The sequence below is a fragment of the Simochromis diagramma genome, unplaced genomic scaffold, assembly GCF_900408965.1.
Source record: "Simochromis diagramma unplaced genomic scaffold, fSimDia1.1 OVJJ01000596.1, whole genome shotgun sequence".
NCBI lineage: Eukaryota > Metazoa > Chordata > Actinopteri > Cichliformes > Cichlidae > Simochromis > Simochromis diagramma.
The window spans coordinates 12,983,577-12,999,872 of NW_024387245.1; the positions used below are offsets into that span (position 1 = coordinate 12,983,577).

At 42.8% G+C, this 16,296-nt stretch overlaps 2 protein-coding genes across 2 annotated transcripts; one reads left to right on the top strand and one right to left on the bottom strand.

The window, feature by feature from the left end:
• Positions 1–1,122: 1,122 nt before the first annotated feature.
• On the top strand, positions 1,123–10,316 carry rnf208 (ring finger protein 208). The gene is made up of 2 exons (XM_040000164.1): positions 1,123–1,850; positions 7,391–10,316. The coding sequence occupies exon 2, from the start codon at positions 8,414–8,416 to the stop codon at positions 9,188–9,190; it is 777 nt and encodes a 258-aa protein (XP_039856098.1). The 5' UTR covers positions 1,123–1,850; positions 7,391–8,413; the 3' UTR covers positions 9,191–10,316.
• Positions 10,317–11,097: 781 nt separating this feature from the next.
• On the bottom strand, positions 11,098–16,075 carry si:dkey-106l3.7. Its single transcript, XM_040000163.1, has 6 exons — positions 15,365–16,075; positions 12,592–12,753; positions 12,176–12,350; positions 11,954–12,036; positions 11,746–11,843; positions 11,098–11,533 (listed from the first exon to the last, which is right to left on the bottom strand). The coding sequence occupies exons 1-6, from the start codon at positions 15,974–15,976 to the stop codon at positions 11,452–11,454; spliced, it is 1,212 nt and encodes a 403-aa protein (XP_039856097.1). The 5' UTR covers positions 15,977–16,075; the 3' UTR covers positions 11,098–11,451.
• Positions 16,076–16,296: the final 221 nt, after the last annotated feature.

The following is a 16,296-nucleotide window of genomic DNA, read 5'->3' on the forward strand; positions in this document are numbered from 1 at the left end:
CAAGTTAGTCACTGAACTGTTTCGATTCACATTTTGGTCAGATTTATGCAGCAGCACTGATTTACTGTAGTCAGCAGTTGAAGACTTATTTTATTCTGCAGTTGTACTGCAGTTTTTAGACTTTTAAAATCCAGCTATTAAATGTGACTGTCTTTGTGAATGGTGTAGTCCTGTATCTATAGCAGGCGCCATGAATGTTGGACATTCTGCATGATTTCAAACATGAATCGTTACCTGAGGCAAATGCTAAAAAATATGCTAAGAGGGAGCTAATTGGTATGCAGAGTTGTCATTGTACGTCAAATATATTATGCATTTGATTCCCACATTATGTAAGCAAACCCCTATTGCTTTAATAGAAAATTCACATGCTGTCTTTTCCTACTTTGATCTGAGGATTATCTATTGGTCAGCATGAAAGCTTGAGCAGATAGAAACTTATTATGCAACATCCCTGCTTATGTGGGTCCAGGGCTTAGGATAGTGCATTTAAGTTTTTGAGTGAATTTACAGAAAAGTCTGCAGTCTCAGATTTAGCTTTGAAAAAATCAAATTAAAAGTCTTAAAGAAGAATTAATACAATTAACATCACCCTGCTCCAGTTTGTGTTTATAGAGCCTGTAAACTGATGTGCAGTGACTGATTTGTTTTTCCAGAGTTTCCAGTCAGGTATGCAGTACATCAGTGGGTCAGTTTGTCTTTTGTTTTCTCATCTCGTGTATCAGCTGTACTCTGTAGATTACAGATCTGTTTATACCAGCTTCCTGTGCCCAGCTGGTGCACTGAACCATTCATTTCAGTCTGTGCATGCAAAGTATGATTCATAGCTTCTGGTGCTTTCATATCTGAAAAGGCCGCGTGTGCGCCTGTGTGTAAATATGCGTTTGTGTGCTTAGATGGGGGTATGAGAGTGGGGGTGGGAGTGTGGTTCTGCTCCTCATTGGCTGATTTTTTTTCTCTCTGACAACCAGAAAACGTGATGCTGGCTGCAGAGGCACTGCAGTGTGTGCTGCAGCGAGAGAGTGAACAAGAGGAAAAGAGAGGCCTGTGTGTGTGTGTGTGTGTGTGTGTGTGTGTGTGTGTGTGTCTGAGAGAGAGAGAGAGAGAGAGAGAGAGAGAGAGAGAGAGAGAGAGAAGGGGGTAGGCAGGCAAAATAAGCCACATGCATAAGGAGGGAGCCAGAAGCACAGAGAGAGAGTGTATATGTGTGAAAACACTGCGCATGTGTGACTGTGAGGTGCACTGACGGGAGCAGACGGAGGAGGAGAAAGAGCAGCGATGAACGGCAGTGGAGCCAAGAGGAGAGAGAACAGCAGGGGAGACGGAAGGGAGGAGAAGTGAGGTTTACCTGAAAACCAGAAGAAAGGAAGGAAGAAAGAAAGGGAAGGAGACATATGAGAGTCACAGCACAGAAGCTCATATCAGTGCACAGAATGAGCTGTATCATCTGAAGGAGGAAGAGGAAAAAAGGGATGGAGAAAAGGATACCGGAGGGAGACGTTTAGCCACAGCTCAGAGGAGAAGAAACAGGGTTAGTGGAGTGAAGGACGAAAGGCTCCAGAGAAACGAAACAAGGGATGTGGAGGTCGATGAAAGCAGCCCAGAGACGTGATGTATCCACCTAGCAGCAGCTTCCTCCATCTTACTTCCCCGTTGATGCCTCCCTTCGCTGCTGCTAGTCGCTGATGCTTCTAGAAGAAGACTGAGAGGAGAGAGCGTCCTCCCTCGAACAAAGAGACCACACGGTTTGGTTTTACCTTCACAGAACGAAAGATATCACAGCAAAAACAGAAAGACAGGAACGTGGCGGCGAGACAGGACTGAAACAAGACAACTGCGTAGACAGGCAGGTGAGGCTCGGTGTATGCTTCATGGTGAAGACGCTCAGGTTTTTGCTCTGTGTTGCTCCTCGGATTATCTGTGTGACCTGTACATTTAGGCTCTGAGAGGTGTGGCTCGTGTATGTTGCGTTCATAGCAACATACACACTTTTTGTTTTTTGTCTTTGTGCTTGAATGAAATAGACAGGCTTTGCTTTATTTTTTTATTTATTTTTTTGCTTTGTTACATTAAGCTGGGATTTGTGTGAGTGTTGCATCATGGCCATCCGTTCTGCAGACACACACACCCACCTGGATGTATGAATGGAGACACACGTGTGCGTCTGCAGAACGGGACCTGCACCTGCCTGCGTATTTATCTGCACGGAGCACAAACAAACAATGTCTGGAAACTGTGAACAGAGCCTGAGCATGTGTGAGTTTGCGTGTTAACAGTACATTCAGGTTTTCCTGTCTCTGGTTTTGACATTTGACAGACCTCTGCGTGGATGGACAACGGGGGCAGGAGGAGGAAGGGTAGTGGTAGCAGGGATGGGGCAGGAACGCGCTGTTCTGTAGCTGTCAGCATCTCCGTATTGGCCATACATTGGCGCCGCAGTGAGAAAGCGGTACACCACCATGCTGTGATTGCATAACTGCTGCTCCCGAACGCACCCCTCCCACATGCAACCAGCACACTGAAGCGAGCCCATCTCACACAGTCCGAACATTTTGGCCAACGCACATTAGTCCCTCCGGAGCATCATCAGTGCCATCAGCCTTAAACATGTGCCGAGACAGCCTCTTTAAAGAGAAAAAAAAATCAATTGCCTCAGTCAATCGAGCCACTGTTGTTGAAGAGCTCACCCCCCCATAATTCTTGTATGAGGTCTGTGTGAGGCATGAGACATTCAGGTTGTTGCTTTTATTTTACTGCCTGTGTGCGGCTCTGCCATGTTGCTGTGGGAGCTACACAGATGAGAACAAAGAGCACTTGGCTGTAATAAATTGTGAGGGAAAATGGCCGATGTCTGCCATGAATGGCAGCGTGCTTAATTATTAAAAACAACACCTCGCCGCTCATGCACGGAGCACTCTGTGCCCATCTAAAAACACAAACATCAGACTGCATTCAGCCAGTCAGTCAGCTGACTGTAAACATGACAGATGGATGGTTACAAACATGTGCCTAAAAATCCAGCAAATAACAGTGAGATGTATTTAAATGCTGTCATTTAAATTTTATTAGCTTGACAGCACTTTATTGGATTATCAGTGAATGAGTGTCCAAAGCCAGGAAATTAGACATCTATATGTCGCATATAATGGGGTCAAAACAATAAGAAAAACAGGAATGTAAACAGGAGAAAAGCTCAGTTGTCTTTATAAATTAGCAACCACAATTTGATTCCAATTGTAAAATAAACCACAGGAGTAACTCATCCTTTCGAATCAGCAACTCCATAATTTGCAGAGAAAAGCTGCAGCCAGCAAACATACAGTAAATCTGGGGATTTGCCCTCAGTGCCTGCTAAGGTCACCACACGTTATGCAATCAAAATAGAGCATAATATTTCACACGGGTCCGACTGGAAAGTTTGTTTCTTTGGCTTTTTTTACCAGCCGGGGTACGAATGTAGATGCAAATTTCAACATAGCTGGCATACTTGACATACTATTGGTATGAGGTGTCGGGGCGTGATGACCCAATCCTCTGCTCTCTCCATCCGGACAGATATATGGGAGACAGAAACGGTGACGGGCAGATTTTCACTGAGAAAATGAGACAGACAGACATGGAGACTCGCGCATCGTCTCTATGACTCATTCAGAACATGGTGCCCTTCTCCTGCACTCCGATGTGCACAGGTGGAATCTATCCACTGTGATCAGGAGGACCAGAGCAGAGCGCTACGTAAATGTGTGTTAATAAATCCACCACTAAGTATACGAGACGTTTAAAAATCCTAATTTTAGCAGCAGTTATCAGCCGGTTATCTGGTTTGTTTGTGTGTCCAGGAATGTAAAGGGTGGTGCCCTGTACGTGATGGGGAGTATGCTGGTGAGAATGTGCTGTGTGTGTGTGTGTGTGTGTGTGTGTGTGTGTGTGTGTGTGTGTGTGTGTGTGTGTGTGTGTGTGTCAGAAATGTGAATGCAGCTCTGTGTGTCTTCTAATGGTATGAGGAATGTGCAGCTGAGGCAGCCTCCTCTAACATCTCTGTGGTCAGCTCTCCTTTTCCTCCTCGTGCTTGTGATGATGAGGTCAAATGCCTGCCATGATTTCATTAGTGTAATAATTCCTGTGCAGGAAGATCCAGCTATGTACACACACAAACACACACAAACAGTGTCAAAGCTGTGTGGGGCAGTTTGCACTGTTAATATGGTGTCTTGGTAGAAGATGAGCTCCTTACATAACCGCAGAGGGCTCCGTTGGTTAGGAGGAGGCTGCGCCAAGGCTGGCCCATCAGCAAGCAATCTGCATCCATTATCAGCCCTTTTCGTAACACTGTCACCAAATTAGAGGGTAATTTTAGCTTCTTCTACTCCCCCAGGCTCAAAGGATCCTCATGCAGTCTAGATACTTTATCAAATTGACCCTTGCCATTGTCAGAGTTATTTTTACAAGCTCCGTCTAGACATGAAAGATCTTTTTTGATTAATAATCATTTGATCCAAATAGAAATTTCAGACTTTTAGATAATGATATTTTCTGTGTTATCTATATGAACATATGACAAAGTTTATTTGTGCTGCTGTGGTGCATAGTAATAGTTGTTGTTGTTGTTTTCATCTTTTTAAGGCTCTACTACAGATTTTGTGTTTTAAGCTACATTTGGTGAAAACGTAGATAAGACTATAAGATTATAGAAAAAAAACTTGTCTAAGTAAAATGCAGTCTAAAATGGACAGAACGAGATTTAAAGTAGACCTATTAAATTATTTACTTTCGCTCATACAGTATATATGCTACATTAGTGTCTATTCATGTCAAACATAGCTGAAGTTTTAAATAATAAGTACAAATGATCCCTGTGAATGATGAGCTCAGGGCTCAGGCTGCTGTAAACTTTTGTTTCAGGTTGTTTTTCTGTTAGTGGCTCTGTATAATGTCAAAGAAAGGGCACATTCTAAATATGGTCATGTTAAGCACACTGCTTTCACTGTTAGCAAATCAGCTCCACCCACCTGCTGCTGGAGAGGGGCAGAGGGTCCACCAGTCAAAAGAAGGGCCTAAAGTGACAGTGGCATTAAAGTGAAGCCCAAATGGTTCATTTCGGCACCTTCTTTTTTGCTTTCTTTTGATAAATATATGTATATAATGCCTCCGCACAACAACACTCATTCCAAGGTGCTTTGTATTATAAGACGAAGACGCTGCAGTTTTAGAGAAAGAGTCCCACTAACTTGGTGACAGTAGGGAGGAAAAACCTCTTTTTTAGCAGGAATGATATCTGATATAAGCTAGCTCATGGAGGTACATCTGCTTTAACTGGGGTGGGTGGGTAAGAGCACAGAGAGAGACAGAGGATCAGTGAAAGAGCTCCATGAAGGCCTGGTATAATATAAAGAAGGATTATTTTAAACTTTGAATCATGTAAAGCTACTGTCACAACATCCAAACATTAAAACATGAAGCTGGAAATTAACAAAGCATCAGAGACATGATCGAAGAATAAAGTATAGAAAGCAAAAAAGTTGGTCTTTGCACCTGACCTTAAATATACTGAAGCCATGAAATAAGTTTGATATCTAGTAGAAAAATTGTACAAATATTTTGTCTTTAACAAAAGTTTTATGCCAATTATTAAACGAATTGTGAAATTGGTTAAACGTGTCCCACAGCATTAACATTGTCTAAAAGCAGGCGCAAATAAAAGTCTGTAAACTATATCATATACATTCTTGTTGTTTATCTCTTTGAGAATTCCCACGTAAATATTTTTTGAAAGAATCAAGGATTTTAAATGAAAATGAGATGGCACTTTGTCTTAACTGCCAACACCACCGAGTCTTGTGAAATGTACAAATTTTATTAATGTTGATTGTGTGCGCAAGAGGATGAGAAAGGCTGTTTTTGGGAGGAGTGTTGTGGCATTGCAGTGTTGGATGATGGTGTAATTGTGAATGATGTTTGCCCACACCTATGCCTGTGTGCAAGTATGACAAGAGATTAATAGAGAGCAGATAAATGGGAGAAACAAAGCCTAAAATGGCTCGCTGCAGAGTAATGAGCTAAAGACTTCCGCTGTCTGCGTACATCTTCCTCATTCAGCGTGAATCTGCAGCAGGGGTTGGGGGCAGGAAACCACTGAGAAGTGAATAGATAAACAACCCAGAAATAGAAACCAGGACCTGTGCTGTGCTCTCTCTCTCTCTCTCTCTCTCTCTCTGTCTTTTTTTTCTCTCCTCGCCATGTAGGTCACCTCCTCTGCTCATTTTTTTCCCCTCTCTCTCTAATGAATCATCACCGCTGACAGCCACGCGGAGAATGAAAGATGTGTCATCCTCCCTCTTCTGCTTTTCGACAGCTTTTGTTTTGGTCAAGCTAAAAAAAAATTCATCTGTGCATTTGTTCTTTCTCGCAAAAAACCCACACGCAGTATGACACAAGCTCCCCATTGCTTGATTGTAACCTGTTCCTACGCGTGTTGGAGTCGGACTGACGCAGCTCAGATGATGGCTGGGTGTTGACAGGAAGCAGGAGGAGTGACAAGAGTAGGCCTGAAACTTGTGGCACAATCACCTGCTCTAACCACACGGTGTAGCAAGCTGTGACTTAAAATACATGTCAGTTACATTTACTGGGGGGGGGGGGTGCACCCAGTTCCCAGCACCGTTTACTTTATGTAGAAGATATAGGTACACACTAGTGTTTTTGAAGGCTGCGAGAAGATTTTAGAGGTGATTGCTTTGCTTGGGGTGGCACAAATGTTCAGTTTATCTTTAAACTTGTCATGTAAGCCTAAAATAAGAAGGCAAAAATAAAAAATACATTTGATGAAATGGTCAAGATTATCAGCACTATGTTGAGGCACTTCATGACTCAGTGCTTCTTCAATCCTTGCTGCAGTGTTACCAGAACATTAGTGCAGTCTACTACACTGAATGATAGAGGCTCAAAAGAATAAAGAAAGGCATACACTGAGTGGTAACTTTGTTAGGCTCATTCCAGGCCCTGTGTTTGTGATTCTTTCGCCATTGCACATTAGATATCAGCACGATCTTCAGACCTGGCAGCGTGCTGATTGTGTTTAGTCACAGGAAGGCATGCTCCCTGTACTGTGCCCCAGAGCGTCTGGAAACATGATATTTATCTGTCTTTGTAGCGACTCACCTGAGCCAAATGTCAAGATGCAGAAGGAAGTAGGACCATTTTTTTACCCCTTAATGAACTGTTGTGATATCCTCTGTCATCAGAATGAAAAACAATCAGTATACAGATAGAGCGGAACAAATTCCGGTCGGTCACACGCACATATTTGGCACCATTTTAGAGAAAGCAACCGTGGATTTTTCGAGAACCAATGCTAAAACTATTTTCTTTTTCTTTTTCTTTCTGATCACAGGTGGATGGACAAAAGGAATCCGGTTATTGGACTGAGGCACCAAACTGTTACCACTCTTTCTGCTTAGCTGGGACGACTATCTGAAAGTCCAAATAAACCACCCTTCACTCCCACCTCTGAGGAATTCAGGAGCCTTGGAGATTTAAGGAGTCATTGCAACAGCTTTTTTTTCTTTTCTTTTTTTTTTATGGCACCTTCCAATAAAAGGCCTCCTCGCTACTTCTCATCACTGAGCCAGTTCAATTCAACTTTATTTATATAGCGCCAAATCACAACAACAGTTGCCTCAAGGCGCTTACAAGGGTCACACAGGGTCAGCTGACCAACCTGGACCAAGAATTTATTCTTTCGTTCTCACACACTCAAGTTGATGTGTAACACATCCGCAGCCAAAAACAGGAAGCTAAGCAAGGCTGAGCAAGAAACATATTTAAAGCCTTAGCAGGGCACAGGATATTGTTTCAGACAATACCTCGTGGACCTTTCTGAACTGCCTGTAATCCAACCCTCCACTAAACCTGTACTGTATGTGTACATGTGAGAATCTGTGTGCATATGAGATTATTTATCAGTGTTTATCTCTGTGCTGAGCAGTTCTTGTGAGTGAATAGCCATCAGAGACAGCAGAGAACCATCAGCATAAGTCAGTTAAAACAGCAACAACAAAAAACAAAACTACCTTTAAGTAGTCAACACTGGTCCGATACTGTAAGCTGGACTGTTAAGTCATCTGTACATATTAGCTGTGACAGAATAAGAGCTACAGATTGTGGTGCTCTGGCAAAGCTCTCCTATCTGTCTCCACCTCATAAAGACTCAGGCTGACAACAGTGCCCACCAAGGGGAGGGTGTGGGGGATCTCTGAGGGAAACATGGAGGGAACCATCCGTCCCCATGTCCCCTCTAATGGCTGACTTCAAAAAAGGAGTCTAATCTTTTTTGCCCTCGCACAGAACCAGGCAGAGTTGTCTAGCGCTGATAAGAGCCATTGCTCCTCTCTTTCCCACCTCCAAAACCGTGCGAATGTCCTGCCTCAGGCGTCAGCCCGTGACCATCCCGATGGACACCGTCAAGATCATCCAGTCTGAGAAGTTTCCCAGAGAGTGTCCTGTGCCCGTCACCCAGCCACGCTATGCCCCGCCCCCCAGAGTGGCGTGGGACGGTGGAGGTGAGGGCGAGATCATCGTCAACCAGGCCTGCAGCGACCTAACTCTGGACATAGCAGGGTCTCCCAGGCCGATGGTGTCCCCCCCGGCCCCCGTGATGCGCAGGGAACAGAGCTTCCTGGCGCAGCGAAAAACCAGTGCCAATGAAATCTGCTACCACCAGTTCCACTACAAGATGGACGACGTCATAGTCAACCAGTACGTGCTACGTTCCTCTTCCACCTCCTCCTCCTCTTCTTCCTCCTCCTCCTCGGGACCCGTAATGCCCTGCGAGCCCCTGGATTGCCCTACCTGTGGCCACACATACAACTTCGCCGGGAAGCGGCCGCGCATCCTCTCCTGCCTGCACTCGGTGTGCGAGGAGTGCCTGCAGATCCTCTACGAGTCGTGTCCCAAGTACAAGTTCATCTCCTGCCCCACGTGTCGCCGCGAGACAGTGCTGTTCACTGACTATGGCCTGGCTGCTCTGGCCATCAACACCAGCATCCTGAGCCGCTTGCCCTCTGACCCCAACGGGCCCGTGCAGTGGGGCGGGGACGCCGACCGCAGCTGCTACCAGACTGTGCGTCAGTACTGCCAGTCAGCCTGCACCTGCCAGATTGCCAACCCCTTGTCTTCCTGTGGCATCATGTAGACAAGGACGGACACTGCAGGCATGACTTGACGCTGCTCTACCACCACCACCACCACCACCACTCCTCGTCTATAAGCTCTGCCTGTTCTGCCAATTCCCTCCTTCACTCACACATACAGTAAATAAAGCCCTCCATAGATGTTATCTATATATATTTAATAGCACAGATGGATGCTGTGTGGGACTAATGGATGCCGGTGGTTCAATAAATAGTAAATAAATGTATTTTATGTATGGACTGGAATCCTGTTCACCCTCTCTCGTTTGGTTGGACGTGTTTGTCTTTGTTGACATCTCTTTACATGGGAATGCCTGGGGAGGTCCATCTTCCCCAACCTAGGTGAATAAAGATTATCTAAATGAGAAAAAGTACCTCTGTCTGGCCTGCACTTGTTGGGTGGGAATCATACGGTACTCACAATACTGACTTTTAAGTACAAAACAAAGAATGCTAAACCAGTTTCTTACAGCATTCAGATGAAAACCCCAAAATTGGATTAAAAAGTGTAAAATTTTTGATAAGCAAGGAAATTTTAAAGGCAGTTTTAGCCCATGAAACCCTTAAATTGAATAGTTAAAGTTTCTAAGTAGTGAAAATCAATTTACTCCAAATCTGAAATAGCTGATTCGTTAAGTTCAACAGTCCAACAGCAACTGATGAACAATACATTTGGCAGTTGGTTAAAATCTTCCACATACTGTAATGAGTTGGTTCAAGTCTGTTCTGACTTTCATAAAAACTTACTGGACGGTTTATTAGGTATACCATGTTAGTACTGGTTTGGACCACCCTTTATTCTTTGTGGTACAGATTCAACAAAGTGGTGTAAACATTTCTCTGAGATTTTGTTCCATTTAGCATGATACCATCACATAAGCTGCTAAAAATTTGTCAGCTGCACATCCACGAGCTTCTTATTTCTAAAAGTGTTCTACTGGAATGAGATCAGGAGTCTGGAGGCCAATCCCTTGAGGTGGTCTGAGATTTGGGACATGGTTAATTATCCGGCTGGAAGCAGCCATCAAAAGATAGGTACACCGTGGTCATAAGGGGATGGACAGCAATAATACTCAGGTGGGTTGTATTGTATTTCTGTAACAATACAGAAAAAACACTATTACACCGGCACAAAAGCCTGAACCAGTCATACAGGTGAAGATGGATCCATGTTTTCATGTTGATTATACCAAATTCTGACCCTACCATCTGAGGGTTGCGGAAGAAATCAAGAGTCATCAGACCAGGAAACATTTTCCAGTGGTCTTTAGTAAATTTGCTTCAAGGTTCCATATGTTGTATGTTCAGAGATGCTCTTTGGCACACCTTGGTATTAATATGTTGTTGTTTATGTTGTCTTCCTGTGAGGCCATTCTTGTTTGACTTGTAAAATCAACAGGCCATATCCTGTGGTCAGAGAACTGCTGACCACTGGATATTTTCTCTTTACTCTTTGTAAACTCTGGAGATGTTTGTGCTGAAAAATCCTAGTAGATCAGCACTTTCTGAAATACTCAGACCAGCCTATCTGGCACTAACAACAACACCATGCACGTAAGTCACTTAAATCACCTTTCTTCCCCATTCTTCTGCTGCTTGGTTTGAGCTTCAGCAGGTTGTCTTGACCATGTCTACGTGCCTGAATGCAGTCCGTTGCTGCCATGTGATTAACTGATAAGAAATGAATAAGTTGAGTCTATGAAAAGGTCACTGAGTGTAACCCTTGAACTCCTGATGATTAAAAATTCTAAATAATAAGAAGGAAAAAAGCAACATTGTTTAAACTGCACTGTCTAAGGTAGGTTTTCACATTAAGCAGAAACTCTGTGTTATGTAATCATGGTTCTTCTTAGACATGAACAACATGAACTTTGTGTTGTCAAATTACAAGAAGACAAAACTCTGGAACTTCTGTGAAGTATTTTCATCATTCCTTTATTTGACATTTGCAGTATAGCCTGCTTTAATTGTTAAAAACAGTAACATAGGACATTTTTGTTGTGCTAATTGTAAATAATGAGAGAACCACTTAACCATTTACTTCCCAGTCAAATAAACAGTATTGAAATTGCCTTTATTTGTGAATATAAATTTTTAAAAAGCAAGTAAACTTTTTACATTTATATAATGCAGCACACTGGTGCATAAAGGGATGAATAGGAAGTAGTTTTGAAAGCAGTTAAAGTGCTTGTAGTTTTGCAGAAAAGCCTTTTCTCCTCAGAATCTCTAACATCGAAACATCAAGCCAGACACTGTGGTCCATTTATACAGTTTTGTCTTTCCTCTTGAACAGTTGGCTCAGCCTTCGACGGGTCGAGTTTTTCTCAGATGGCTGCATCTGTTGGCTTTAAAAAAATTCATTAGAAAGAGATGAAACGAGTCAACGTCAGAAAGTGGAGGTTGCGTTTGTGCTGCGTTTCATGAAAAAAAGAACAAAATGTTCAAGAGGAGCAGATGCATCGTCTGAAAATCAACACCAAAAATCTCACCAAAGCCTCCTTATCAATGATCCATTACCTATGGACCACTGCATCAGTGTATAAATAACACAACTCACCTCCTTTTATATGAAGCATTAGACCCCTCTCTTCTCAAGGACAGGAGTTTTTTCCTCCAGTTCATTATAGGTTTTTTTGTCTCCTCCTCTGTGGATTCCTGAAGAGGAAAAGAAGATTAAGAGTACATTAATAAAATAACATATTTCTTATCACTTATAATTCATGATATACACATGTATTTTTTCTCATTTATTTCTGATGTTCTACCTGATTTTCTTGGTCTTCCTCAAGCTCCTCCAGCAGGTCATGTGTACTCATATGCTGCCCTCTCCAGCCTGCATTCACTTTTTCTGCAGCAGGAACACAAATAAGGCTTCATGATCACAGAAAGTACACATTTTATTCAACAAATGGACAGAAATACAACCACAAGAAGTAATCAGGCTTTTTTTTTAAAAAAACAACAACAACAGTAGGATGATAACTCACTTAAATGCATCATGGCAAGAGTTGTATCTGAAGCTGATCTCTGCCGAAAATGTCCGTATTTCCGCTGCTTGGGTTCGCTGCTAACATGCTCTACATTTACTGTATCTTCAAGGCTTTGACAAGTGGTTAAGTCCTTCTCTGCAGTTACAGAGTCAGTCTGACAGATGTCAGGAGTCTGAAAGAAAAAAAAGTGAGCTTTTTAATTCATATAGGTCTCCAGATTGCAGGATAATTTGTCATCACTAATCTGACAAACTCGTGTCAGTTTTATTACCTGTTGAAACTGTTACGAGTTCTTAACTGTGAGACATCATAGAGCCTTGAGGGGACTGTTGTTGTGATTTGGCGCTATATACATAAAATTGAATTGGACTGAACTGAATTGAATTGATACACTAAGAAATGAATGACGTTACCTGGCTCACTTGGAAGACTTTGTGTTGCACGAGGACGTCTGCCTCCATCTGTAGCGCTTGGTTTTCCATCTGCTGTCTTGCAATATCTTCTAGCTTCTGACACACCTGCTCCAGGTAGATGAACCCAGGACTCAGTTCTTTTATCTCATTGCAACCAAAGCCCTGCAAATGTCAAAGAGCAAATCAAATGTTAACTTAAAAATCTGTTTTGTTACAAATACACTTCACACATGCAAGGAAATTTTGTGCAGATATTACTTCTGGGAGTGGGAAACTCTTCCATGATTCCCCTTTTTTTTAATTTAGCACCACTTTGAAACATACCTGTTTAAAACATCTCAACACTTTATTTAAAAAACCCCAACAACAATTGGATTTTCTGTCCCGCAACCCCCTGCAAACTTGATTACAAGCTGTGAAGCCAACATTTGCACATGCCAGAAATTTGAGTCAGTACCTTTTATTAAAACAGGTGTCAAAAGATGAAACAGCTGCGGCAGTCATACTATCAACCTTTTCATTTTACATTATAATGCTTCCTCTTGGCCACGAGGCAGAGTGGCTAACTGCCAGCAGAACTGGCTCTGACAGTTCCTGTCAGAGTTAAACTGATTAACCTGCAGTTCTGCCGATTAACGAAAATCCCACTTTTTGTGCAAAATGTATGTGATTCTCTGCAAAGTTTTTACATAGTGCCTTCTTAGGGGCCTAATTTCACCATGCCTGTGGTGTTTGGAGCTAATTACTTACTTACTCTGGATGGCATTACCTTGGCCTCCAGTAACACTGTGAGGAACCTTGGAGTCATTTTTGACCAGGACATGTCCTTCAATGTACATATTAAACAAATATGTAAGACTGCGTTCTTCCATTTGCGCAACATCTCTAAAATTAGAAATATCCTGTCTCAGAATGACGCTGAAAAACTAGTTCATGCATTTATTACTTCCAGGCTGGACTACTGTAATTCATTATTATCAGGATGTCCAAAAAACTCACTGAAAAGCCTTCAACTAATCCAAAATGCTGCAGCAAGAGTCCTGACAGGGACTAGAAAGAGAGAGCATATTTCTCCTGTTTTGGCTTCCCTTCATTGGCTTCCTGTTAAATCCAGAATTGAATTCAAAATCCTGCTCCTCACATACAAGGTCTTAAATAATCAGGCCCCATCTTATCTTAATGACCTTGTAGTACCATATCACCCTATTAGAGCACTTTGCTCTCGCTCTGCAGGCCTACTTGTTGTTCCTGGAGTATTTAAAAGTAGAATGGGAGGGAGAGCCTTCAGTTTTCAGGCCCCTCTTCTGTGGAACCAGCTTCCAGTTTGGATTCGGGAGACAGACACTATCTCTACTTTTAAGATTAGGCTTAAAACTTTCCTTTTTGCTAAAGCATATAGTTAGGGCTGGACCAGGTGACCCTGAATCCTCCCTTAGTTATGCTGCAATAGACGTAGGCTGCCGGGGGATTCCCATGATGCATTGAGTTTTTCCTTTCCAGTCACCTTTCTCACTCACTATGTTTTAATAGACCTCTCTGCATTGAATCATATCTGTTATTAACCTCTGTCTCTCTTCCACAGCATGTCTTTTATCCTGTCTTCCTTCTCTCATCCCAACCGGTCGCAGCAGATGGCCGCCCCTCCCTGATCCTGGTTCTGCTGGAGGTTTCTTCCTGTTAAAAGGGAGTTTTTCCTTCCCACTGTTGCCAAAGTGCTTGCTCATAGGGGGTCATATGATTGTTGGGTTTTTCTCTGTATCTATGAAGCGACTTATGTTGTGATTTGGCGCTATATAAATAAAATTGAATTGAATTGAATTGAATTGAATTAATTGAGTGTGTTAGCATGTTAAATGAAGCAATATATCATATTACTTTTTCAAGTTATTAAGTTCAGATGAGTTGAGATGAAAACCTAACAATGGAAATCACAACCTGTTTAGTTAGAATATCCACATTCATCTGACTGACACATTCATACGCATCTGATTGCATGTAATTACAAAAGTATATAGTTATGTAGATGTGACTACTTGGCATTAAGTAGCTTCCTTGTATTGCATTACCCAAAGCTATTTAAGCTTGGCCAAACGAATACAAGAACAAACTTATGACACACACCCAGTGGCTAAAAACAAAGCATTGTGAACTAAATGCATTCAAATGGTTCAGGTAATCCAGTTGTTTCTTCACCTTTGTGCACTGTCAGCGTGAACTGGTTTTCACATTTTTTGAGAATTGAATCCATTCATCTCAATCTTGTACGCCCAAAATAATTTTCCAAAACAAAGACATTTTTTCTGCCCTCTGATTAACGAAATATGTCTCACATTCTGAAAAAAAAAGACCCACAGACTTCTCCCCACATGTCCTATATCCATTCTTCACATGCCTGCTAACTGGGCAGACTGGTTTATGAGCCCATGCGCAGACGACGGTCTTGTGAAAGTTTGTTGAAAGAGATCTCGTCTGATTAATGACATGCAAGCCTTACTTTGAATATGAAAGCAGCTTTCTGTGTTGCAACCCTCCAGGAAAAAGTGGAGGGCCTGTTAAACCTCTTGTACAGTCTATCAACCGTTCCTCTAATGTCTGGCTTGTGCCGTGCAAGATGGTACATGTAACCGTGACTAAATTATGTCATCCCGAAACTGGCCCCAGAAAAGCACAAACAGAAACCAAAAACAATATTTAAGTGATAGAGCATTACTATGGAAAAAACACAAAATCTTAAGAGATTTAAAGCTTGGTTCATGATAGAATAGCATCTCACCTCTGATGTCCGCCTGTTACTAATCATAGACTGAGTCCGTCTGCACATTTCTGACTTTGGCTGAATGGAAACAGGTGGACTGACTGTCCTTCTTCCGTCAAGTCTGTCTGATCTTTGACCTCTTACTAACTCCGATGTGTGCCGTTTGATCGGAAAAGACGCTTGAGGTCGCCGACTGAGCATTTCTTCTGGTGTCAGGGGCTTTGAGTTGCCCTTTGAATACATAGAATCAGTCCTTTGTGACACTTGCTCTAATTTAAGGTGCGAGGCAGTAGAGTCTTTCTGAGTGCTGCTGGAACATAGAAGCGGGGATGAAGAAGGGGAGCAGGTGGGCTTGGGAGAGGAGAACACAGGAGACTGCGATGTTAATGCTGGAGTGAGATCTTCTCCTTCTATTTCTGTTGAGGCAAAGGATGATGTAGCACGAAAACATGTGTCACAGCTGGCCGTCTCCACTCCAGAGTCCACTGATTCTGAGCGCCCGTTTGTTTCCATCTCTGAGGAAGGTGTTGGAGGGTCTTTAGCATTGCGCTGAAACCACTCTGAGTCGGGACTTGTGTCATCAGTTACCCAAGTCTCCATGAGGTTTCCAAAGCTCTTGTACAGATTCATGCTTGTTTCGTCCCTTGTACCTGTGTTGCCAGGCTGAAAGAGGAAAATAAGCGAGGCACCAGCTCAGACAACCCACGCAGTCATTTGCAGAGATGAACTAGAATTCACAACATGCCTTCTGATTCGCCTGTGCACCTTCACCACGCCCATCCCGGTCACAGCTTGCAGCTGCATGTTGATACCTGCTCCTTCCTCGCTAATTACTTGAAAAAGAAGGTGACTCAGATGCAATGCAGCTGAAATGTTGCATTTGTCCTCACACCTGTAACAACGTCCAGAAAATGACATGAGCAAGCCTCAGCATGGCCACACATCTTCAA

Excerpts from the sequence above, each read along its gene's own strand:
- rnf208 (XM_040000164.1), top strand. The coding sequence starts at position 8,414 with ATGTCCTGCCTCAGGCGTCAGCCCGTGACCATCCCGATGGACACCGTC.
- si:dkey-106l3.7 (XM_040000163.1), bottom strand. The coding sequence starts at position 15,976 with ATGAATCTGTACAAGAGCTTTGGAAACCTCATGGAGACTTGGGTAACT. Across the intron at positions 12,754-15,364 it reads GTAACAGGCGGACATCAGAG|GGCTTTGGTTGCAATGAGAT; the intron begins GTGAGATGCTAT and ends TGACATTTGCAG. Across the intron at positions 12,351-12,591 it reads AAGTCTTCCAAGTGAGCCAG|ACTCCTGACATCTGTCAGAC; the intron begins GTAACGTCATTC and ends TTTTTCTTTCAG.